General features: G+C 39.8%; 1 protein-coding gene and 1 long non-coding RNA gene across 2 annotated transcripts in view; one reads left to right on the forward strand and one right to left on the reverse strand.

Annotated features, from left to right (window-relative positions):
* Window positions 1-24,558, forward strand: part of LOC121688442 (enoyl-CoA delta isomerase 2-like) — a 37,195-nt gene that overhangs the window by 8,535 nt on the left and 4,102 nt on the right. Inside the window, exons 2-9 of the mRNA XM_042068065.1 lie at window positions 3,615-3,777; window positions 13,562-13,660; window positions 14,039-14,221; window positions 18,467-18,536; window positions 19,725-19,827; window positions 19,955-20,075; window positions 22,701-22,790; window positions 23,870-24,013. Of these exons, the coding sequence (XP_041923999.1) occupies window positions 3,615-3,777; window positions 13,562-13,660; window positions 14,039-14,221; window positions 18,467-18,536; window positions 19,725-19,827; window positions 19,955-20,075; window positions 22,701-22,790; window positions 23,870-24,013 (973 nt within the window). The remainder of the gene's footprint in view (window positions 1-3,614; window positions 3,778-13,561; window positions 13,661-14,038; window positions 14,222-18,466; window positions 18,537-19,724; window positions 19,828-19,954; window positions 20,076-22,700; window positions 22,791-23,869; window positions 24,014-24,558) is intronic.
* Window positions 16,581-17,812, reverse strand: LOC121688481. The gene is made up of 3 exons (XR_006024601.1): window positions 17,725-17,812; window positions 17,300-17,301; window positions 16,581-16,608 (listed from the first exon to the last, which is right to left on the reverse strand). It is a non-coding gene; the product is annotated as an uncharacterized LOC121688481 (long non-coding RNA).

Raw genomic sequence — 24,558 nt, forward strand, 5'->3', positions numbered from 1 at the left:
TGTCTTATGCAAATCTTTCTTTTTCACTTTCCACCCTGAACATGGGCAAAATGCACCATTGAGATCAATATGTTTTGTATTTTTTGTGTTTTTTGGGCACAGAGCTGTGTCTTCACAACCGATGCAATGCCAACAAAGTTCTTTAGCAACTGACCAACCTGGTGAATTCACTGGCAGTCTGGAGATAACGTTAACGTTAGGCCTTGTAGACTGCAGTCTGGAGATCACTGGAAGCACAGTCTAAAGTAGGCCTACTGGGCGATCGTGTAGATCCGCAATTCGGTGGACTTTTAACAGCGACCGTTTGTTGCTCCGTGAGATTGCAGCTCTTCACCGTTAACGTTAGTCTACAGTTGGCATGGCAGCTCGCAGGTCAGCAACAGCTCGGCGGCCACGGCAGATCTTTCGCAGAGTAGCCTAGGTCCAGCTGTCCCGAGAGATCCCCTCGACCAGACAGTGAAGTGCAGCACCGCTCACGGATGGATGGAAGGATGTCCGATCACTGATCTATAAAGAACAGTTTGTGTTTGATGTGATGCCCAGGTAGGGCAAAAGCTAGCCATAGCAAGCTCCCAACGGACAAACGTCAACGACATCAGCTGACTTAGAAGCAGTAAAAAGGACTAAGAATAACACGAAAACTATCAAAAATAACGTAAATAAATAGGGAAAACATTTAACTAGACAAACCAATACAAAAAATAAACATGACATTACATAAAATTACGAACATTACATAAAAACAAACAAAAACATGATGCCAGACGGAGCAGCGTGTCTCGCCAGCGCCGACTGTAACCTAGCAACTGCAACTGCAAGTAATTAATATTCAGTTTCAAAATGGCTTCCAAACTTTGTTTTACCGTATGACAGGGAAAATGTGTTTTTGTGGAACAATTTGGTTTAAATACTAATGACATTTCTGAAAGGTCTAGCTTACTTTAATATTTATCTTAAAGGAGAATTCCGGTGTGATATTGACCTAAAGTGTATTGAAACATGATACCGAGTGTGAACGTATGTCTCCTAGCCCATCTCGACTTGTCCCCTGCACTCCAAAATCTGGCGCTAGTTAGCCGATGCTACCAACAACTTTTTCAGTAGTGGTGCTTCGGCATCGGGCTAGCCATGCAAATAAATCACTGTTTTACACCCATTTACGAGGCTCAATGTATCTCCACACTTCATTGGTAGACTTCCTAGGGCCCTGACATTTAAAACGAGACATTGAGAACTTTGAAAAAGCACTGGTAGTTTACTTACAAGACGATTTATACAGACAGTATCTTCACGAAGTTTAACGTTTGCAGCCATCTTGAATTTAGTCACGATAAGTCGAGCAACGAGTAAGAATGAACAGGTATGATAAGATAATTCAGTGGAAATGCATGGATTCCAGTTTCTTCCAGTAGCAGCAACTGGAATCCATGCATTTCCACTGAATTATTTTTGGAATCTGATCCCTTATCATAGCTGTTCATTCTTACTCGTTGCTCGACTTATCGTGACTAAATTCAAGATGGCTGCAAACGCTAAACTTCGTGAAGATACTGTCTGTATAAATCGTCTTGTAAGTAAACTACCAGTGCTTTTTCAAAGTTCTCAATGTCTCGTTTTAAATGTCAGGGCCCTAGGAAGTCTACCAATGAAGTGTGGAGATACATTGAGCCTCGTAAATGGGTGTAAAACAGTGATTTATTTGCATGGCTAGCCCGATGCCGAAGCACCACTATTGAAGATGTTGGTAGCATCGGCTAACTAGCGCCAGATTTTGGAGTGCAGGGGACAAGCCGAGATGGGCTATGAGACATACGTTCACACTCGGTATCATGTTTCGATACACTTTAGGTCAATATCACACCGGAATTCTCCTTTTAAGACTTGAAAAAATATGCCAAATTAAAAAGTTGATCATTTTTAAACATTTTTAATTATTTTAACCCTTTGCAGACTGCGCCGAACATTCCATTTTTTCATACTCGATGGCCTTTTGGCACAAAAAGGCTTATTGTGTGATTATGCTACATGACAGAGATATAATTTACCCACCATTATAATCAGGAGAAATAGCCCTTTCAAATGGTAAAGAGCCACACCCACTGGAGCTTAGGAGTCCCACATTAGGCAGTGTCCCACATTAGGACAGTTTAGTATTAGGGATGCATGATATATCGGCGGCCGATATATTATTAGCCGATAAGTGAAAAAATGAAAATATTATTATCGGTCCGATAACAGAATTCTGGCCGAGATTTGCGCAGATATTTCCTAATTTAAGTCCTAATTTAGGCCTACGTAAGGTCCGTCCTGCTACACTGAGCTACTTGAGCTTGGTTGGCTATACTTTTTCCTCAATATAATGTTAGTGGTGTGAATGTATTTCACCACTCTTAACAAGATCTGTGGATATGCGATCATTTGGGAATCTGTGCATCTCAAAATCTCGTGAATGATCCGCCATTTAACCTTAACAGAGCGGAGCTCAGCCCTATCTAGAGCCGTCTTGTGCTGGTGTGTTTGCACTTTACCGCGCTGGTCGGGGAAACAAATAAACAAACTCGTTAGTGGGACAAGTACATCAGTAGGCCTAGTTCTAAGTTGTGTTTTAGTATTATATTTGCATTACTTTAGCTTGGGTTTTGTATTATTACCTAGAAATATGCTAAGCATTCGTGCTTCAGTTCCAGACAGGTCATCATAATAAGTTATTAAAACCTTCGCGGCTAACGCCTTTCATTTCTGCTGCAGCAGGTTGTGCGCAACAGAGTATACATAAGATACAGTCTGAGGAGTTGCAGCTTTATTCAGTTACCTGCAGTTGAAACTAAACCTAAGTTTCCCTCACAAACTCTGATTTGGTCGCTATACTGTAGCTTATTCCAAGCTGAGCCGTGTATGAGCGTTTAGTCCTAAATGAAAACGATTCAAACTCTCTAGCCACTCACTCGCAATTCACTGACGTCAGGTTCACTTAAAGGTGCCACACATACTGTAGGGCTAGGCTACTGTTATGTTGTTGACTGCTGTACTATTGAGTACTATTATGAGTTCTGTCCATGATTTGGTGGTAGGTAAAATTACTGCAATAAAATTATGCTTATTAAATGCTTTCCCAAAATCACTTTTCACATTTTTTTTCAAGAGTAACATTATCGGTTATCGTATCGGTATCGGCCACAACAAACCAATAAATATCGTTATCGTTATCGGCCCTAAAATTCCATATCGGTGCATCTGTACATGGCGCAAACAATGGAGCCTCGTTACACAGTAGAAATAGTGCAAGCATTTTTTATTATTATTGACAGACAGATCTCTTCTTTTTTTCAGATTGCACATAATGTGTTATCTATTTAAATGTCTTTTTTAAAATATTTGTTTTTCTAAAATTATACTTAAAGAAATCCCAATATATCGCCTTATGCACAGTATTGCAATAGATTGAATCGTGACCCATGTATCGTGACGTACCGTAACGCCAGATATATTAAAATATTTTGTATTGGTGTATCAAATCGTTTTCATATAGTTGTGAATTTAACTGTAATTGTGTGCATTTCACTCTATTTGATGTATTTTATTTGATAAATTTACACTTTCATTTATTGCATCAGCGCTGCAAAAGTGTTTGGCTGCCACAGTGTTCAACTGCATGTAACCGGATCAGCCATGGGTGTTTCAATGGAAGACTTCAATAATGCTAAGAAGAAGCTGTCCAGTCTGAAAAATGATCCTGGCAATGAAGTTAAACTGAAAATATATGCACTCTTCAAACAGGTGAGGTTTGCCTACACCCACCAATGGAAGTTCTTATCAGGGATGCCAACAGCGTGCTTTTTGGCGACTCTGGCTTTTTTCATGTCATCTTGGGTGACTTGTGTAAATCGTCTAGCAGCTACATCCGAAAAGTTTTTTTCTTGGGTGGGGGGGCAGATTGATCAGAGCGTTTTGGTGGAGAGACTGCTGGTCAAATGTCCGGTACTTGTTATATTGTTATAATAATCAATATGATTTGTTTGTTTGTATGTTCGCTTAGCTTAGCACGAAGATAGTAGGGATGCACGATGATATCGGCCCGACATGGGTATCTGCAGATAAAAGCTTCATAACTTAATTATCGCATCGGCCGATATATTTCTGCTGATGTGCCTGGCCGATAAGGTAAATAGTCTCGCATTGACCAAGGATATATGGATGCAATTCATTATTTTTTCTATGTCATTAGATAAAATTAAGTTAAAAAAACTAACAAGTCAAAGAAAATCTTTCTGGCATCAGAAGAGATAAGTGTCTTGTAGGGCTGGGCGATATATCGGTATTACGACTGCGACCAATATATTTTTGAAAACTATATGTAGTTGAGACAATATCGTAATACCAGTATTATGTCAAATAATGGGCCATTTTATCAAAGCCAGAGTCATATTTTGTTTACCGTGATCAGAGGTTGGTGCTGATGCCTACCCAGATAGCAAACATACACTGGGATGGAACTGGGCCACAACTACCACAACGTCCGGCACGGATCTGCATAATGGACCTGATCCGGCGTCCAAACGCACATCGGTCCAAAACTGGTCTGGATCTGTTTGACGGATCTGGTTCCAATAAGAGCTAAGACTGGCCCAGTTCCGTATGATAGTCTGTGTTACTGACGTGTTCCAGATCTGCTTATCATATGCAATACGGGTCCGCTTATTGTGTGTGGTACGGACCCGTTTATCAGATATCAGCTGGCTTTATTTGACATGTGAAATGTGATTGGTAATTAATTATCCTGAAAAATCCGTTTGCTACACATTTGCTAACAGGTTCGTTATAGGTTCACCCAGGCTAAAGTTCGTAACGTTTTCCCAACAGCTCAACTAATAAACATAAGCTAGGCTACAAACACAACTTTACACATAAGTGTCTTATTATTTTTTTTATTCAACAACCTGGCTATAGAAGTGCAATCCCAGACAAAGTTTAAGTCGTGTTAATTCCATCGTGTTCCCATCAATATTCAGGCTGTCTCAGTCATCTCCATGGTCAATCTGAAACAACACAAAATAAACATTAACAGTTAGCCATTTATTCCTTTTTGAAAATAGGCTAAGTCACAATTACACTTGTTTTTTTTTATCATCAGTGATCCTGTTAGCGTTATCACTGTTTTTTTTTTTTTTTTTTTCAAAATAGGCTAGTTATTGTGATGGCTGTTTTGCTCAAGCTAAGCTAGTAGCCTATATTGCTGGAAAATAATAGTATAAACTTACTGTAGCCTAAAGTTATCAATCGCTCGGCTGCTTGTTGTTGTCTCTGAATAAACCAACAGAGATAAAAAGCAGATAGCTTACCTTGAAAAGTTGGGCTGTGTCCTAGTCCAACCCCAGGCTGGCAAATCATGTCAAAAAATGTGAGCAAACCAAAGATCCTTGATTAACGTTACTGCTTGGACTTCTGCATGCGTGGCACGAATATGGGGTTGTCTCATAGCACTGTTTGATCTGACACAAACAACACTAATTTTACCACTGCTAGGTAATAATAAAAATAATGAAACGAGCATATGATCAATATTGAGCCAACTATATCTTCTTTTCCAGCCTTACTGTAGAAATGAAGTGGCCATGGGAACATAGTGCACCCCCATGGTTTCTAAATTTGTGCCATTCCAAAATACCTTTTTTTTCTTTAGCAGCCAGTTGACAATGAAGTAGGGAAAGGACAGTCAATTTAGCAGAATCAGCACCTTAATTAATATCATTACCACCTGGGTCTGCTGTGAAACAAATGGTCCTTCGGCTCATATCCGTATCACAGGTTTCACACAAATCAGTGTTTTGTATTTTAAACACATTTCCTGACTTCCAGTTGAGTTGCGGAAATCGGACCTGGGACAAATCTGTTAACCGGTGATAAAACAGCATTACTAGCAGAGCTGAAACCTCTATCAGGAGCAGATCTGGCCCACAGTCAGATACCGTATGTCCGCTACAGGCGGATCTAAAGGCTTTTATGCGGATCCGGCCCAAAGGAAATTGCTATCTGGGTAGTTCCATTGGCACATCAACGGCTAGACCGAGAATTCTCGTTGTGAAATCAAAACTCCACTGGAGCTCCACGCGGTTTTGTACATGCAGATTTAAGTTACAACACTTTTTACAGCTCTTCGACTCACGGTAAATGTAATTTTTGGTACATAGCCTAGCTAATTTAAATACACTTATGGGTGCTTGCGTTTAGCGATAAAGCACATCTAAAGTCCTAAGGGAGATAACCTACACGCTGATTTTATTAAGAGGATACCCAGCTAGCACAGTTACGTTGCGAGTACGTTGCTGCAATGTAACTGAATGACCCAAAATACATTGCCACAACGTCGTATCCAACGTTGCCACAACATGCAAAGTGAAAGGTGAGAATTCGTAACCGCAACGTCACTCCCCAACGTTGCCAATCCGTAACTGCAACATTAAGTTACGTTGCAGCAACGTGGAATTGAAAGGTGCCGTTTTGTAACCGTAACGTAAGTTACCGACGCCACCAGTCCTGTTCAGCAACGTTGCCACAACATGCAAAGTGAAAGGTGACAATTCGTAACTGCAACGTAACTCCCCAACCTCGCCACTCCGTAACCACAACATCAGGTGACGTTGCAGCAATGTGGAGTTGAAAGTTGCCGTTCCGTAACTGTAACGTAAGTTACCGACGCCACCAGTCCTGTTTAGCAACGTTGCCACAACATGCAAAGTGAAAGATGACAATTCGTAACCGCAACGTAACTCCCCAACGTTGCCAATCCGTATCTGCAACATTGTTGTAGCAACGTGGAATTGAAAGGTGCCATTTTGTAACCGTAACGTAAGTTACAGACGTCGCCAGTCCTTAACAACAACTGCAGGCAACATTGCGGCAACATCGCAAGTGAAAGGTTTCATTACGTAACCGCAACGTAACTTGCCAATCCGTAACCGCAACAATAATAAAATTATAGTATGTGCCTTACATGACAACTACCCTTCTTACAGCACTTGTACATAGGCCAATTAATACCTGTAGGCACAGCGAATGCTTTGATCCGGGTGATATTACTGTTACTGTGGGAGAGAGACAACCTATGTAACATCAGATCCCATCTTCATGGTTATCCATTTTGCTATTAATTGCATACAGTCTATGTATGAACTTACCTTATGTGTGTAGCTGATTTTCAACCATTCAGGCTTATGTCCTCCAACAAGATACACAATGGAATTGTCAGCTGGACTTTTATACTGGGTTAGAACTAGTAGTTTCACATCCACGGTTTCTTTTTAAAAATAAATAAACTATTCAATTTATTGTTCAAAAAATCAGTAAGATTTGAGCCTAAGCTAAACTGTTTCAACCATATTGTTTCAAAATCAATAACAATAATAGCCTATAAACGAGGCAACTGACTTGCAATGCATGCTGGGAAGCAAACCTCAACATGAAATAAGAGACACCTTAGGCTACATTAGTTCCCCCCTCATTATGAAATACTTTTTACAGTTTTTCACAGTTTTTCTCAGTTGCTAAAACACTAAAACCCATTGGCTGAAGAAGGTTTTGTAGGAAGGAATTGTTCAGTCTGTTGTCAATACCTTAAACCATTTCACATGGTAAAACACAATTTGCAGATCCCACTTACACTTTTCAGCAAAACTCTAAACACATTCGCATTCTCAAAACACATTCTGAACTCTAATGCACATGTCATCCATACTGGTAAACACAAGTGACAACAATTACAGTTTTTTTCAATTGCTAAAACACAATTTCTGAAACTTTGCTCCATTTTCTTAAAGCATTAAACACAAAACCCTATTTACAAGCACTATTTACAAAACCTCTGACTCCTTGAAAATCAAACTTTCGCATCAAAACAGGAAACATCAAGTAGAAATTACTACTTTGCTTTGCTCTTTGCATTTTTTTGTTCTTCCTCCTCCTTGTACCTCTATTTTTACAGTATCCTGCATCTCACAAACTTGTCCTCTGATTCTTGTTCTTTGTTGATATGAACTTGCACCAGTCAAAATCTATTGAGCAGTCAGTACTGTAAACAAATGGAAAGCACAATGTTCAGGGCCATATGATTTGTTTACAGTATTGTACAGTATACAGCCTACAATGCACTGTACTACAGTGTCCAATAAAACATCCTCTTTCTTGCCATCCTCCCCTTCCTCCTCATCCCCCACCTTGCATATGCACTCGTCCTCTTACATAGTTTCTTCTATCCATTTTCATTCCCACCTTCAACAACCTGTTTGCTTTCTGAACTGGCGTATATTGGTTTTGTCACATCATTTGAAACAAGTGAAATCAATTTTGAGTGGTTGTGTTTAATCGATGACATGTGTATGTCTATTTCTATTTCATTTTTGCCACTTGTGTTTACCAGTATGGATACAGTACATGAACATTAGTGCAGAATGTGTTTTGAGAATGAGTGTTTAAAGTTTTTCTAAAAATTGTGTTTTACCATGTGAAATGGTTTAAGGTATTGACAACAGACTGAATAATTAGCATAATGAGTTCAAGCAACTGAGAACTTTCTTCAGCCAATGGATTTTAGTGTTTTAGCAACTGAGAAAAACTGTAAGTACTCATATATTTTAGATGTTACATGTAATGTACATATACAGTATATATCACCACATATGTAATGTGCATACATTGTATGTGCATGGTCTCATATATACATATATTGTGCATATATGTTACAATATATATGTACATATATCTTTACAAATATTACCAATACATTTCCCCATATACATCTGAATACATTATGGTGGATATTTCTAACTAATTTGGGGCAGTCATGGCCTACTGGTCAGGACTTGAAACCGAAGGGTTGCTGGTTCGATCCCCGACCAATAGGTAAAATGCTGACCTGATCACGATGTTGTGGCACCATTCTTCATGGTAGCAAATGGCAACATCATCAGCTGACCAGTTCGCAATGTTGTGGCTACATCACTCACAATACTACATGGCAACGTCATCGGCTGACGTCGCAGGAACGGTTCCCATGACCCCAAATGGTAACGTCATCAGCTGACCAGTTCACAACGTTGGGTCAACATCACTCACAGTGGCAACGTCATCAGCTGATGTCGTGGTGACGTTTCCCACGGCATCAAATGGCAACGTCATCAGCAGACCCGTTTACAACGTTGTGGCAACATCACTCCAAATACTACATGGCAACATCATCGGCTGACGTCGCCGGTACATTTCCCACAGAACCAAATGGTAACGTCATTGGCTGACCTAATCACGATGTTGTGGCAACATCACTCCAAATACTACATGGCAACAACATCGGCTGACGTTGCGGGGACGTTTCCCACGGAACCAAATGGCAACGTCATCAGCTGACCCGTTTACAACTGAAGGAGAAATTTTGGATTGCTAACATTTTTATGAAATAGAAGTGATTATTAATAATTTTATATGTATTAGAAGTGAATACTAATTTACATTTATTACATAGAAGTGATTAACATTTCATTTATTTTATATTCTTTGTATGCTTTCTATACATTCAATACTGTGCATCAATTTTGCTTTGTCTGTCATTTGCTCTCTCCATGTCATGATTTTCTAATAAAGGTCATGCGACCCCCTTTGTCACGAGTTAAGGGTATTCTGCCTGAGGCAGTAATATTAGGAATATCCTGACGGGAACTAGACTATGGCAAGAGAATGCTGAAGGATGTATATGTATTGTATTGACCAATTATCTACTTACTTGGAGTAGCCCCATGACTTGCATATGGTGCATGGATCACATGCTATGTCCAAGAAGTGTATATGTATTGTTGTATTTCTGCATGTATGAGGATCTTTGGAAAAGACCATTGTACTCATGTGATTTGTATTACCAATGTAATTAACATGTATAAGATGGGGCTTCGCCCTAGAGAACTTTGAGTTGTGTTACTGGAACATGCTGTTGCTAGTGACCTGCTCCCGGTATCGTGAATAAACCTGCAGTGGTTCCTCACACCTGAGTGTTGCCTGGATATTTTTGACCTCACAACGTTGTGGCAACATCACTCCAAATACTACATGTCAACGTCATTGGCTGACGTCGCGGGGACATTTCCTGATACTAAATAGCAACCTGATCATGATGTTGTGGCAACATCACTCACAATACTACATGGCAACGTCATAGGCAGACGTCGCGGAAACGTTTCCCATAGCACCAAATGGCAATGTCACAAGCTGACCTAATCACAATGTTGTGGCACCGTTCTTAACGGTACCAAATTGCAACATCATCAGCTGACCAGGTCACGACGTCGCTGCAATGTTACTAATGGTACCAAGTGACAACATTGTCTTGCAAAGTATCTGTGACGTTGCAACAACGTAGCCAGAAGGTAATGTTGCGGTGACCAAATGACAACTTTATGGCGAAGTTGCTGCAACGTCATGTCTTAGCTGGGTATGCACGCGAGGACTCGCGTCCTCAGTTACGCAGTTATGATTCCCAAAACCCCATTCAATCATGCATAGGGATTTTTTCTTACGAACCGGAACATGCAAAGGTAATGGTAATGAACGCATACAAAATGACGGTAGTGTCTATCACACTCTTGGTGAGTGACTCAGTTACATTGTTTAAGTAGCCTAATTGTTTAAAACGATTTAATTGTTATCGATAGCAAGTTACACATGTCTAGGCCATCATAGGCTACATTTGCTTGTCATGTAGGTATCAAACCCTTACGGTAAAAAAAACTGCATTGTGTGACAAAACTGCACGTTTTTTTCTGCAGTAGGCCACTGCAATATTTTTGTGCCCAAAATATTGCGTTGTGCAGTACAATGTAGGCCTGTGTTGTCAGTCAGGGACGACTTATTGGTCTTTTGTTATTTGCACAGCTTTATAAGAGCAGCTGTAGCCTAATAGGCCTACAGTACCAATACCAATAGGCATATGTTATTGTTTACACTTTTTTGCACACCTGTGTTAGAGCAGTCTTAAATCATTCTAATTAAAGCTGGTTGTGTTGTCATAATTGTCATGTTGAGTGAATATGAAACACTCTGTTTAAAATATCGATATATATCGTATATCGCCAATCAGCCCCAAAATGTCGGGATATCAGTTTGTTTTGGTCCATATCGCCCAGCCCTAGTGTCTTGCAATGTTCATTTCTATGATTTTGGTAAGCACTACATGAATGATAGACATGACTAGTGAGCTAACGGGATAGTTACCTAGAAGGATCTCTCTCAAGATATAAAATTTTGCCAATAGGATGCATAGCTTATTTCGGAAATGTCATTAAACTTGTGGGCAGCCGTGGCCTACTGGTTAGCGCCGCGAGGGTTACCGGTTCGAACCCCGACCAGCAAGCATGGCTGAAATGCCCTTGAGCAAGGCACCTAACCCCTCACTGCTCCCCGAGCGCCGCTGTTGTTGCAGGCAGCTCACTGCGCCGGGATTAGTGTGTGCTTCACCTCACTGTGTGTTCACTGTGTGCTGAGTGTGTTTCACTAATTCACGGATTGGGATAAATGCAGAGACCAAATACTTGCAGAGACCAAAAACCCAAAAGTAGGCCTAAATGAACTAAATTCCATAGCCTAGGTAGGTTAGCAACACAAACTTGAAAGATGCATGTCAGCAAATCAACTTAACATAGCCTACTATTATTTGTTGCTGTGTGGCCACAGCATCACTTAAACTAGTAGCCATGTCTCGCTACTTATCACATGACAGCTGCAGGTGTGAAGAGAAAAGACACATAAGCTACAGGAAGCAGATCAGGGTATTGCGATACTTTAGTAGTATTGGTGCGTTCAATGTAGGCCTACTGCGAGACCTGTACTAAAAGACAATTAATTACACATTCACATCACAATCAGGAATTATTTGAATAAGACGGTAGGCCTAGACTAATAAGTATTTTATTTTACAACAGTAGACTAATAAGTGATAATTGTTTGCCTGACAGTCTTTAAAGTAGGCTCCATTTCATTTCCAGGGAAATGTTTTTTTATGTTTTAGCCTATGTTACAGCAGGAATTAGTGCCTGGCATGTGGGGGGCGTGGCATCACGATGGTTGCTTCCCATCGTGATGTCTGTCAACCATCACAATGGACGATGATATCGTCCATCGGCACAACCCTTTTTAGCATAGAGAATGGCTATACTGAAAAGAACCCCATGCCTAATGAGAATTATGGTGGAGGGGCTGTGCTATTGTGGGGCTGTTTTTATTCCCAAAGGCCTTGGGAACCTAATTAAGGTGCATGGTTTCATGAACACCAAGAAAAAACCTGAACATTTTCAAAGGAAATCTTTCAATCTCTGCCAAGACATTAGAAGTTGGTCATGATTAGATCAGTCATCAGGTCAATGAACCAAAACAAATGTCCAGATCAAAACAAATATGGTTTGCTGAACACAAAATCAAGCTTCAGACATTGCCATCTCAGTCCCCTGATCTAAACTCCATATAATAGTAAAACAGTGGGGTGAGTCAAAGAGGAGAATGCAGAAGTGTAGACCTAGGAATCTGGACGATCTGGGGAGATTTTGTAAAGACGAACGGTCTTAAATCCCTTGCTTTGTATTCTCCAACTTTATGGGGTGTCGTAAGAGAATATTACAAGTTGTTTTATTGGCAAAAGGAGGCTTAAGAAGGTATTACAATATTTATTTCTTTATGAGATTTTACTATTTAAAAAAAATTGCTTCCCTTCAAGGTTGGATTTTTCCTATTTTTTTCCATTGTGAGATTACAATAAATCACCAAGAGATTATTTTTTCTGGGTTTTCGCCTGATTTGGGCTCACATTTTTCACGACATAGCTCCTCCTGCAGCTTCGGTAGCAAGTGACTGCTACGCTAAACCCCCACTAGCTAGCGAGCTAGCCATCAAGAAACCAAGCTAAACACATACAGGGCTCACAAAACGGTCGAGCAAACACATTGTTCAAGAGACTATCAAATCACATTACAAAAAAACGAAGTTCACCCAAGGGTAGGCTACTTACAATTTCAACAGCAACAAAGCCAAGTCAGAGTCCGTTTTGCAGTCTTCTTAGAAACTACAATCTGACTACATTTTTGAGGCGCGATTGGATACTTCCGCTGAGTTACATCCGGATGTGTTCGGACCGCGACCAGAAAGTTGGATATTCGTTTTTTCTGCAGAGAAGCACTAGGGGGAGACGAAGCACCCACCAAACGACCCAAAAAGTGCTGTAGAACCATCAGAACGACTCTCAACCTGCATAATTAAGGTCATTTTTGCTGAAATTGTTGCAAAGGGCTTCTTTAAAAGCATCTTATTGACCTAAAATCATGTTGCTTTACTTACCTGTTACAGTTTATTTCATAAGAATGAGAAGATGATTTTCTTTAGCCTTGAATGAGTGGTAGTGGTAGAGTAGATGGACCCAAAAAAGTCATGATAGTCATGTGGGCCAGATAAGTCATGTGTGCCAGGTAAGTTATCCTTAATTTGTATAACTCAGTGTTATAAGTTATTGATTTGATAAGTTATTTTATTTGATTAGGCTACTCAAGGTACCTGTAATACACCTAAACCTGGCATGTTGGATTTCATCAATAAAGCCAAATGGGATGCCTGGAAGTCTTTGGGATCTGTGTCACAGGTTAGTACCTATGTCATCTTCAGAAATATCGACACTTATAAACTCTCTTTATTAAGTCAAGTTTTGGCTTAAAGGAGTTAATTTTTTTTATTTATTTTTTTTTTTTTTTAAACATAGATCTCTGTGGGGCATGAACATAGGGATAGGGCTCATGAACATGCCCCTAGAGTGTAGTGCTATAGCTGCCTGGAAGCTTTAGTTGTTGGCTGTAGCAACTCGAGCTAAGTAGAACCGATTGCTTGCCTTTTTTTTCATACTGACAGTACTCTGTGACATTGAGACAGACATCTATGTGAAAATCGTCAGAATTCTCCTTTAAGTTTTATTCAAACCTTATTTGAAGTCCTAGAAAAGAAAACGCCACTCTTTGTCTCTTAGGAGGAAGCCAAGCAGCAGTATGTGGATCTTATTTCTTCTTTGGAGACAGCAGAACAACCTGAAAGAGTCGCCCAGCCCGTACATGGAATATCCTCCTACCAGACACTACTGGTATCTACACAGGACAAAATCACTACCATTACCCTGAACAGACCACAAAAGAAGAATGCCATCACAGTTGAGGTGAGACATTTTCATTAGGATTTTGGTGGAATGTTTTTGCAATGCTGTCACAAAAATCACGTATTGAAAAAGAAAATCCGGTCTAAGAACAACCCAGGGTCTATTTGTCTATTTTTGGATGATAACGATGGCAAATTTGAGTTTAGGACCAAAACAACAAAATTGTTGCTAGACCTGGGGGGTATTCCATCAACCTCACTAAAGGCCAAACCTGGCTTATTTGGCTTATTAAGTCTCGCTAATTTTAGTGAGAATTCCGTTCCATTAATGAGGTTAACGTGAATCCCAGCTTGGTAACCATGGGAATTTATGCCACAGAACTAACCTGCTCCGTAGCAGGTTAACCTTCAAGCTAAATTAAGCTGTGTTGCAAAAAAACCCAATCTGTCGGAAAACGAGTCCAAAAAGATGGTTTCTTCAACCTGTGCTCTCGTCACCTGTAGCCAACTTTAAGTAGGCCTATAGAAATGTTTTTTTCCGACAGTGCACCAAGCATGGATTTACACATTCACTAGCTCCAAAGAATGTATGAAGATTATACTGTACGATTAAAAATGTTTTAACTTCACATTCGTGTGGTTCTAGAAATTGTGCTACTCTGCGTCACTTACGTTCGGTGGTGGTGTAACGTGCAGCGAAACGGCATAGGAAAGGAATTCCATTTTTGCGTGTTCGCAGGTTCGCTTCCCATACAAAGTATTAAAGCTACATTGTTTATAACCTTGATAATGACATTTTTAGTTATAATCTTTGATGAAAGACATATGTCTACTGCTGATAAAGGGTCATGCACATTTGGTAGGCTGTTCAGTGACCGCTTTGCCAGTGCAAGCCAAAGGATAATTATTCTGTAGCCTAGGCAGCTAATAATTAAAACTGCTTCATGTGTCAACGATTGTTCATGAATATCAAATCAACTGTGTGCTACACAGATTAAATACTAGGCATAAATTAAATTGAAAGCCATTGCATTTGGCATGCAACAACTTTATTGGGACTTAATAAACACTTTGGGACTTATGGGAGACAATAGGCTATTATGTTGATACTCATTTATTTTATGACCACCTGAACCTAGACAATAATTTGGAGTGAACTCTTTTAATATAAGAACGTAGGCTATAGATAGTTTTGAATATATGCCAAAGTTGTATTTGAGTTTATACCAAAACGTCTTTGTCAGTTGGGAATATCTTTCCAAGTCAGCTAATCCGTCATAGGCTACTTTCCTGTCAATTAACATCCAGCACAATGCATTTTGTGCATTGTATTTCAGCCAATCGTTCAATGTGTGGCCAGCAGCATAGTCTACTTTATCAAAGTTTATCCTCTGACCCTAGGGGGAAATGATTGTCCACCCCTGTCATTATGTAGCCTTTGAGTAGGTAATGTTCTCACTTTAATGTAATTATAAACTAATTGTTTGTGCAGTCGAAGCCCTAACATTTACATTAGCCTAAGCCTAACCTAACTTTAACGTTACACTGACTGGCCAAATGTTTAGCCTACCTTCCGTACAATCTGTTGCTTTTTCATAGGTAAATCCGCTACACCTCTAGATGAAAACAATCCAGACTCGGCTACACCGAAATATTTCGGCAATTTGTTTTTATTCTTCATCTTATATCAAGTTCAGCCAGCTTGCTTTCTATGCGCTGTCAGTGTAAACAAACTAGTGCTGGTCCTCCGAGTTCGTTCTTGACTCATACGGTTGTTAGGGACCTGAAACCGGTCTATAGGCAGGCAACATTACGGCTACACCCTAGCAACGGCTACACCCTAGCAACACCCCATCCATTGGATAGCTAAACAATTCAGTTTACTGTGAAACACTGAGGAAACTAACAAAGCCATAATCTCAGACAGTCCAGAGTCAATCAATCACAAAAATAAACCAAAACCTCTCTGCTGACACTTCAGCGCATGTCCAGGTGAGAAAGATTCAACACCAAACTCCACCTAAAACACTGGTGATGACCTTCATAGGACTTTGCAACCTGATCCCACCAGCCAATGGTCTACATGGCTGTGAAAACTCCGTTTTGGGCCGACTTCATAATTTGGTGTCAAAACTAAGAGACTCCAACCTCTTCTTGTCTACCAGGCCCAACCAACTCAGCAACTGCAAGAATGCAGACCTTTTCAAAGTGGCATTGCTACCTCCTTGTCAACAATCAAATTACCAGTGGAGTGAAACAATTCTGGAGAGCCTTTCACCAAGTTTTCAGTTAACTGTTGCGCAAACTCCAGAATCTTCCCTGGCTGATGATTCACTGTGACCCACTGAGGCTGAGCCACCCCTCTTTCAGGGTCAGGAGTATCAACAAAATCCTCAAAAAACACATGATCCACAAATAACGGGCAGCCGTGGCCCACTGGTTAGCACTCTGGACTTGTAACCGGAGGGTTGCCGGTTCGAGCCCCGACCAGTGGGCCGCGGCTGAAGTGCCCTTGAGCAAGGCACCTAACCCCTCACTGCTCCCCGAGCGCCGCCGTTGAAGCAGTGTGTGCTTCACCTCACTGTGTCTTCACTGTGTGCTGTTTGTGTTTCACTAATTCACTGATTGGGTTAAAATGCAGAGACCAAATTTCCCTCACGGGATCAAAAAAGTATATATACTATACTTATACTTAAATAATCCAGCCCCTGTCTCACAATCCCCCTTCACTTCTGTAGAGAGACACCTGTTACTTAATTACCATAGCCAGTTCCCTGACCATCGCCACCAGCAGTACAAGCTGAATTCAGCCCAAGTGCAGACTCCTGGTCAACCAAAAGGAGCTCTCCACTTACTTGTTCGGATTCAAAAAGCCAAACACTGTACAAAAGATCAACATGGATCAATTAATTTTTCAAATGGCAACTCAGAGCCACCCACAGGTTTATCTTCAGGACCCAAAACTCTCAATCGGCCACTCAAATGCTCAGCATCCCATATACTATCAGAGAGATCAACAGAGGACTCCTCCTCCTCTTTGCACTTCATAACAGGGCAAGAGGTAGGGTAACCCTCAGGCACCACACTCCTCTGCTAGTGCACCATTAAAGATTCTGACTCACAGTCCTTCTCTGTGCACTCCTCAGGAGAATTACAAATATTTTACAATTACAAATATATTCTAATCTACATCATTGGCTATTCAACCAGGAAGCGCCTGAATCGTCTCAAAAGTTTAAAATGACTCCATGAATTGTACATGCAGCAGAGTGCGTAACAGCACAATAGATTTGTATTTGAAAGACATTGTAAACATGGAGTGTTTTTACCGGTGGAATATATTTTGTAAGTAAAGGACATGTTGACAATACTGAATATCTCACCTGAAGTCCCATCCTCGACTGCCCTATTACTGTCACCCTATCTGGATTCCTGGCCCGTACAGCCTAGTGACCCATCACCTGCCTACGACAATTCTGCCCGGATTCCTGGCCCGTCTGCCGACCCACCACATGCCCCTTCCCTGGACAAATCCAACGCTGGACTATTTTAACTTTCTGTCACTAAATCAGGATTAATGAATTATCAAACCAGATACGTAATCACCCCACCTCTTGTAACTTTCAGCTCAAGTGCTTTTTAACATCATATCTTATTCTCTACACCTGACTATCATATGCATTTGTCATGTATACAGACCTTACTGTCCTGTATTGACCTATAGGCAGATGGGTCAGGCCCTTGAGTCGTGGATCTGCTCGAGGTTTCTTCCTATATGTATCTCCAATTCTAGGGAGTTTTTCCTCGCCCCTGTTACCCATGGGCCTCTCTCTTTCTTTTCTTTTCTTCCTTTCTTTCCTTTTTCTCTGATTGCCTACATTCTGTAAAGCGCCATGATACATGTGTAATGTTTTGGCGCTCTATAAGCACAATAAATTGAATTGAAATTGAATATTGTTTGTCATTGTTTTGAAAAGTCTCAAATCAGTTTTATAGTTACAATTCCTGACACACACACACACAAAATACATGAGACACATTTGATCCCCAAGGTGGTATAAAGGTGTACCTGCAGAAAAGATTTCTGACTCTAGGACAGCTTTTTGTGCGTAGAGCATTGATAGGTAATTGTAGAATATTTGCCACCTGTAAATAGACAACAATATACACATGTGAGCAATGTGTTCTGTTAAAGTTAAAGCAAATTCTTTTCTGTGCTCATGTAATAGAATTTACTAGTAAGGAAAACAAGTTACAGGATGTCTACCTCTAATGCTTCTTCACTTGTCTATGCCATTTTTCACAGATGTATAATGAAATTATCAAAGCACTGGACCAAGCTGCTAAAGATGATTCGGTCGTCACTGTCTTCACAGGTAAAGACATACAAATGTGTGGCTGAAAATATCAACTTCGACCTCAACATTATGATATTTTGACTTTCACTTACTTGAACTGCATCGTATAATACGACAAGACATTCATTTATCATGTAAACCGACCTTACTGTTCTGTACTGACCCTAGGCAGGCCCTTGAGTCGTGGATCTGCTCGAGGTTTCTTCCTACATGCATCTCCAATTCTAGGGAGTTTTTCCCTGTTACTCATTGGCCTTCTCTGATTGTTTAGCACTCATGTGTGAGACATGTGCAATGTTTTGGCACTTTATAAGTGATATTAAATAGGAAATTGAATTAAAATTGACGTTGTTGTCTTGAGCTAAGATGTACCAAGGCTACCTTGGCATACAGTGCTGCCATAAAGATAATAAAACACTTAAGATTTTTAAACATATACTTTGTTATTTATTAATTCATTAATTTAAAGTAGCACTATTGGTCCCCCTTATAATTGAGAAGCACAATAATAAATGAACCTGTTAATATAAAACGTGTCTGCCTCTATGGGAATTTAACATAGGGGTGTGTTTACTTATGCCCCCTGAATTTTAAGGTAGTACATTTATTTATTTATGATTTATTTACGATACATTATTCACTCACAAAGAAAAGTGTCCTTGAAGGTTGGATTTTTATTCATTTTTTTTATTAAGGCATTAAGATCACTTTCCAAAAGATGATTTTTTTTTTTTATTCCTCTTTTTAGTCAACTTTAGCATGGGTGTGCTAACTTTGTAACGTGACTGTAAAAGATGCTGGATGAGTTGACACCATCTCTCAAACAAAAATGTCTCTCAAAAATGGTGTGGGGAAATTGTGATTGTCTGGGAGTACTTTGGTGCTGGTAAGGTGTGTAATTTGAACAAATTAAAATGAAGGGTATAACTCTATTTCATGATAGTTTTTGAAAACATTTTTCAAAGTTGTGTTTGCCCATTCTTTTGCCATTCTCTGTGGATAGCACACCATTCTCATCCTACATCAGCACTGCGATCCAGAGCACAATAATGGCACGCATTTAGAGAAGTAGCTGTAATTCAATGAAATTGTAGATGAATCCAGAATGAATTTCTGTAGATAAATATATGTGCTTTATTTGGGGTAATTCAAACATTTTGAATAGGAGTGTGTGTGTGTGTGTGTGTATCTCTGTCAATGACTTAGGTAGTGGAGATTACTACTGCAGTGGAAATGATCTCACCAATTTCACCAAAATTCCTGAGGGAGGGATGGAACAGATGGCCAAGGATGCAGGAGAACTGCTGAGGTGAGAGACATATAGTATGAACAGATTAAATGCTGTTGGATTGTTAAAACTGAAAGAAAGTATTGACATTACAGTTATGATTTTAATGTGATGCACTGACAGTTTATGTATTCTTTGTCATTAACAGACAATATGTGAAAGCCTACATTGACTTCCCTAAGCCTCTAATAGGCGTTGTAAATGGTCCTGCTGTGGGAGTATCAGTCACTGTGCTCGGCCTTTTCGATGTGGTGTATGCCACTGAAAGGGTGAGATGTTTCTTGATTCACACAATAAGTAAAATTGCTTAGACCCCAAAGGAGAGCCTACTGCTGAAAACAGCTCTTTCTATGTTTAAAGATATGCATGTTAATATCTGTGGTTTATCCATTATTTTGACCTACTTTTTGAACTAGTCACTAGTCTCTTAACATCATGGGTCAGCACTCTTGCTCACAGCACAACACTTGCAGCACTCTTACTCATAAACAAATGCTTATTGCCAGGAGACTACCCACTGAATCATCACCCACAATTAATCATCAAAAGATTATGTTTTATACCTGTTTTTTGTCAACTTTACCCAATGTGGCAATAATTCTGGAGGGTACTGGGTAAGTGCAGTCAATGTAGCCTTGTCTAAAACAGCCTAGGCTATGTTACACAATGTTACTCACTGCCTATTACAATGGGAAACGTCTGGTAGCCAAAACACCCTTCATCCTCTCTCTCTCTCTCGTATGCCCACACTCAAACACATGCCTAAACATTTCTTACCTCGGCTCTCTGTAAACTTGCGCAAAGTAGCATGTTGATATTACTCTGCTTGCTGACTATCAGATAAGTTTTACTGGTATAACCTAGAGAACTTTAGAGAAAACACTCATAAAATGCATTCGCAAATTAAAGCTGCAGTTGGCAAGTCTGACAGATTGATGGGACTTAGCCAAAATTTTGAATGTTTACAACTCTCATGCCCCTCCCCCACTACCACTGAGCACCCTCTCATCGAGTTTGTGCTCGTCAGTGTGCACCAGACTGTGGTTGACAGTCAGATCTCACACAGCCCTGCTCTGATTGGACCAGCAGAAACCAGGAGCTGTGGATTTTTGCAAAACAAATAACAGGTTCTAGGTGGAGGTAGAAGTGCTGTTTTTTTTCTAAAACCAGCTGATTTATGTTGTTCTGTCGGAGCATAGTGTCGGTTTTAGTGAATATGATAAAAAAAAATCTTGCCTACTGCAGCTTTAATAAGAAGACCGGGATAATTCCAGTGGGGTATTTTTGTATCCAATCAACTCTGGTTTGCTTGTGCATTTGAGACAGAGATGGAGAAGGAACAGAAGGGGAAAATCTCACTTTAGCCTAATGCAAAAAATCCTCAGAGCTTTGTTAAACAGTGTTGTTCTTTTTTTTTTTTTTTTTTTTTTAAGAAAAAAGTGTCCCACGTCAAGTGCTTTTTTGAAAGCTGATCAATTACAGTAATAGTAATGAGATGTTTATGTCCCATAACAACTTGTAGAAATTGAGATGGTAGCGGTGGAGAAACTTATTACGATCAACTTTGAGTACAATGAGCTATATGAGACATGAGAGTTAAACTATCACCATTCGTTCGTGGAGTTAAGCTAGACATGTCACAAATTTCTTGGTCAGTGTGTGTATGTGTATACACTTTGTTGAGCAAAAGACTCTCAAATGCTTTTTGCTGCCAGTGATTTTTCTAATCAAATAACAGACACCCTGGCCAACTTTTCTTGTCAAAGAAAGATGCCAAGTGTCAACATGGCCCAGTGTTTCCCCTACTATGTATTCAGCACTGGCGCCGCTCCTAGAATTTAAGCGCCGATGTAAAAAAGGTCGCCTAATTAAAAATAAAAAAACACGCAAGTGAATTTCAGCAACAGCTGCCGTCCGTTCATCTCCAGGTTTGATGTCAACAAATAATAGTAGGCTAACGCTAAAGGCGCAGTCAGGAATTTCACAGGAAATCACATTTGTTTGTGTTTATGTTTAAGTTTATTAGCAGATGCAAACATAGCCTATTATTTTAACCAAGGAACCAAATTAAACACTTCAGTTAAGTCAGTCAATTAGGGTATTCCAAACTTTTGACAGGCATAGGCATGGATGGATTATGAACCCTTTAGACACAGCAGCAAAAATGTTGTTTTGTGAGTTTTCCCCTTGTTATTATATTTTTGCAACGTCTTTGACATATTCTGGTCACGGTAAAATATTATTTTAAAATTACGATAACGTTGGTTCTACTTAATGGATCCAAAAACCAATTAACTTAGCGTAATCCCTGAACCTTCCCCTTTCGATAGTCACCAGTGGATCCATGCCGCTGGAATTCTGAGGGTTAATGTCTATAAACTTTGCGCCTCTGACCCTCCGTTTCCAAAATAGGGCCCTTAATGTTTTTGGAGATCCTGTTCATGAGTGGTAAGCCTTCAGCCACACACCAATGGGCACTTCTAATATCACTGATATCAGAGTTATCGCCTTAGTACCAAGATTTCAAGGTTACCAAAATATTAACAATATTAACCAAGATGTTTGGGATTTACAACTTTTGAAAGTCATCTAAAGCATTACATGGTGTTTTGAATAGAGCTAAACGCAGTTAAATATTTGGCCCCCAGCAACTGAAGGTTTGATGTATACCCCTGAACTTGCTTTTGAAAAGGAATGCTCCCACAAGTGGTACATTTGGGAATTCTGCTATACTTTCATTCAACTATTGAAGTAAAAGTATATCACAGGTACCTTTGGTTAACCTTACATGCGATGACCTTGTTTGAAAGCTGGCTACTCTCAGTGTCTGTTATTTTTTACCATGAAAGCATAATCATTTATGATAACAATTACATGCATCTTAACCCTTACAGGCAACCTTTCATACACCATTTAGCCAGCTTGGACAAAGTCCTGAGGGGTGTTCGTCCTATACCTTCCCAAAGATGATGGGTGCTGCAAAGGTATGCACATATCAGTCATGCTAACCATTATTTATAGCAACATAATGGTGCTCCAGATGGTGACAAAACTTCTTTAGCTGTCAGTCGCCAGTGGCAGCTGTACCCCAGACTAACACATATCCATTAGCCAGCTTATATAACATCATGATTTCACAGGGTTCAACTTGTCTACATTTGCAAAACTCGGATGACTTGCTTGATCAAAGTAAACATGCACTTGCAGGGTTCAGGCTTGGGTTAGAGCAGCCTAACTGCCCCCATCATGCACTTGTCTTAGGTATGGTACCACGCTGCAACCACAACATGGCTAGAGGAGAGGACAGGTTTAAGTTAACATTAGGTAAAAGGCAGTAGGAATTAGTTCTCTAGTGATTTCTCGCTCTATGGAAACCATGCTACCTGTCTGGTAACAACTAGTTGGCTTTCTGGTCTTCATTTCAGCTCACTAATGTTGTGCATTGTGGATTTATCGCCATTATCATCCCAAAGGTGAACTCTATGTAGAAATAGTATAGTGTATGGATAAACAGAATGGAGTTCATTTTATTGTTATTGTTGGGGCTACACAATTTAGGGAAAATATCTAATTGCAATTTTTCTGACATGTATTGTGATTTGCAATATGATTTTTGAATGTCAATTAATTGATTCAGTTCAATGTTCCAAATGTTTTTTTTAATTTGTGCCACCCCTGATTGGTGAGCATTGGTGTAATTTGATATTCCTTTGCATATTTGACTAGGTGTAGTCCTGCCGATGGATTTTTTTTAGTGCAGTGGTGTCATCCCACTTAAGTCTTGTTTCAGTATGTCAGTGTGAAAAAAGTATAGGCCAAATAGCAAGTTTCAGCTTGATTCATATAAACTGAGCTGGGATATTGCCTACTAAAATGAGAAGAACATTCTCATAAACAATATGGGAAAATAAATGTGAGATAGTATTCTGAAAAATATTTGAAACAGAGGTAACTGTGCTCACCATATAGTACCTTTTGTTTGAAGATAAAGCATTATGTCTGAGATCTAGTCAGTTGGCAAGCTCTCAAACCACAACCCCACAATGTGTTTTTCCCATTTTAGGCTAGTGAAATGCTGTTATTCAACAAGAAGCTCACAGCCACCCAGGCCTGTGAGCAGGGTTTGATTACTGAAGTTTTCCCTGACAGTAGCTTCCAGACAGAGGTGTGGACAAGACTGAAAGCTTATGCAAAACTGCCTAGGAATGTGAGTACATTTATCAATCAAAACACTATCACACCTGTGCGTTATCCCTTGCCATATGTTTCATATATATTACATACCAAAGATAGAATATTCATATCACTTCAATCTGCAGAACCAGTTTTCTGAAATGGTTAGAGTTAACTGTTGTTTATTGTAAGCACAACACAGGATGGCACGATTAGCACATTAGCGATTTGCTTGAAATTAAATTATACACAGGTCGCTGTTAAGGGTTACGGAATTAAACATGGAAAAGTTACAACTATATGCTCCTTCAATAATTGTACAGGCTGAATAAGTATTGACATTTTATACATAGTGTCTTTGATATGCATAAAATGTACACCAAAAAAATGTAAAGGAAATTGTTTACCTGGTAAAATTACCCAATGAGTTACATTTTTAGGTAATTAGTTCACACTGAAAAAATAGAAATCCAAATCGGTAAGGTATAGGGATCGACCGATATGGATTTTTTAGTGCCTATACCGATACCGATTTTTTTTTCCATCAGCCTTAGCCGATGACCGATACAGGCTGCCGAT

Source organism: Alosa sapidissima, chromosome 17 (assembly GCF_018492685.1).
Source record: "Alosa sapidissima isolate fAloSap1 chromosome 17, fAloSap1.pri, whole genome shotgun sequence".
NCBI lineage: Eukaryota > Metazoa > Chordata > Actinopteri > Clupeiformes > Clupeidae > Alosa > Alosa sapidissima.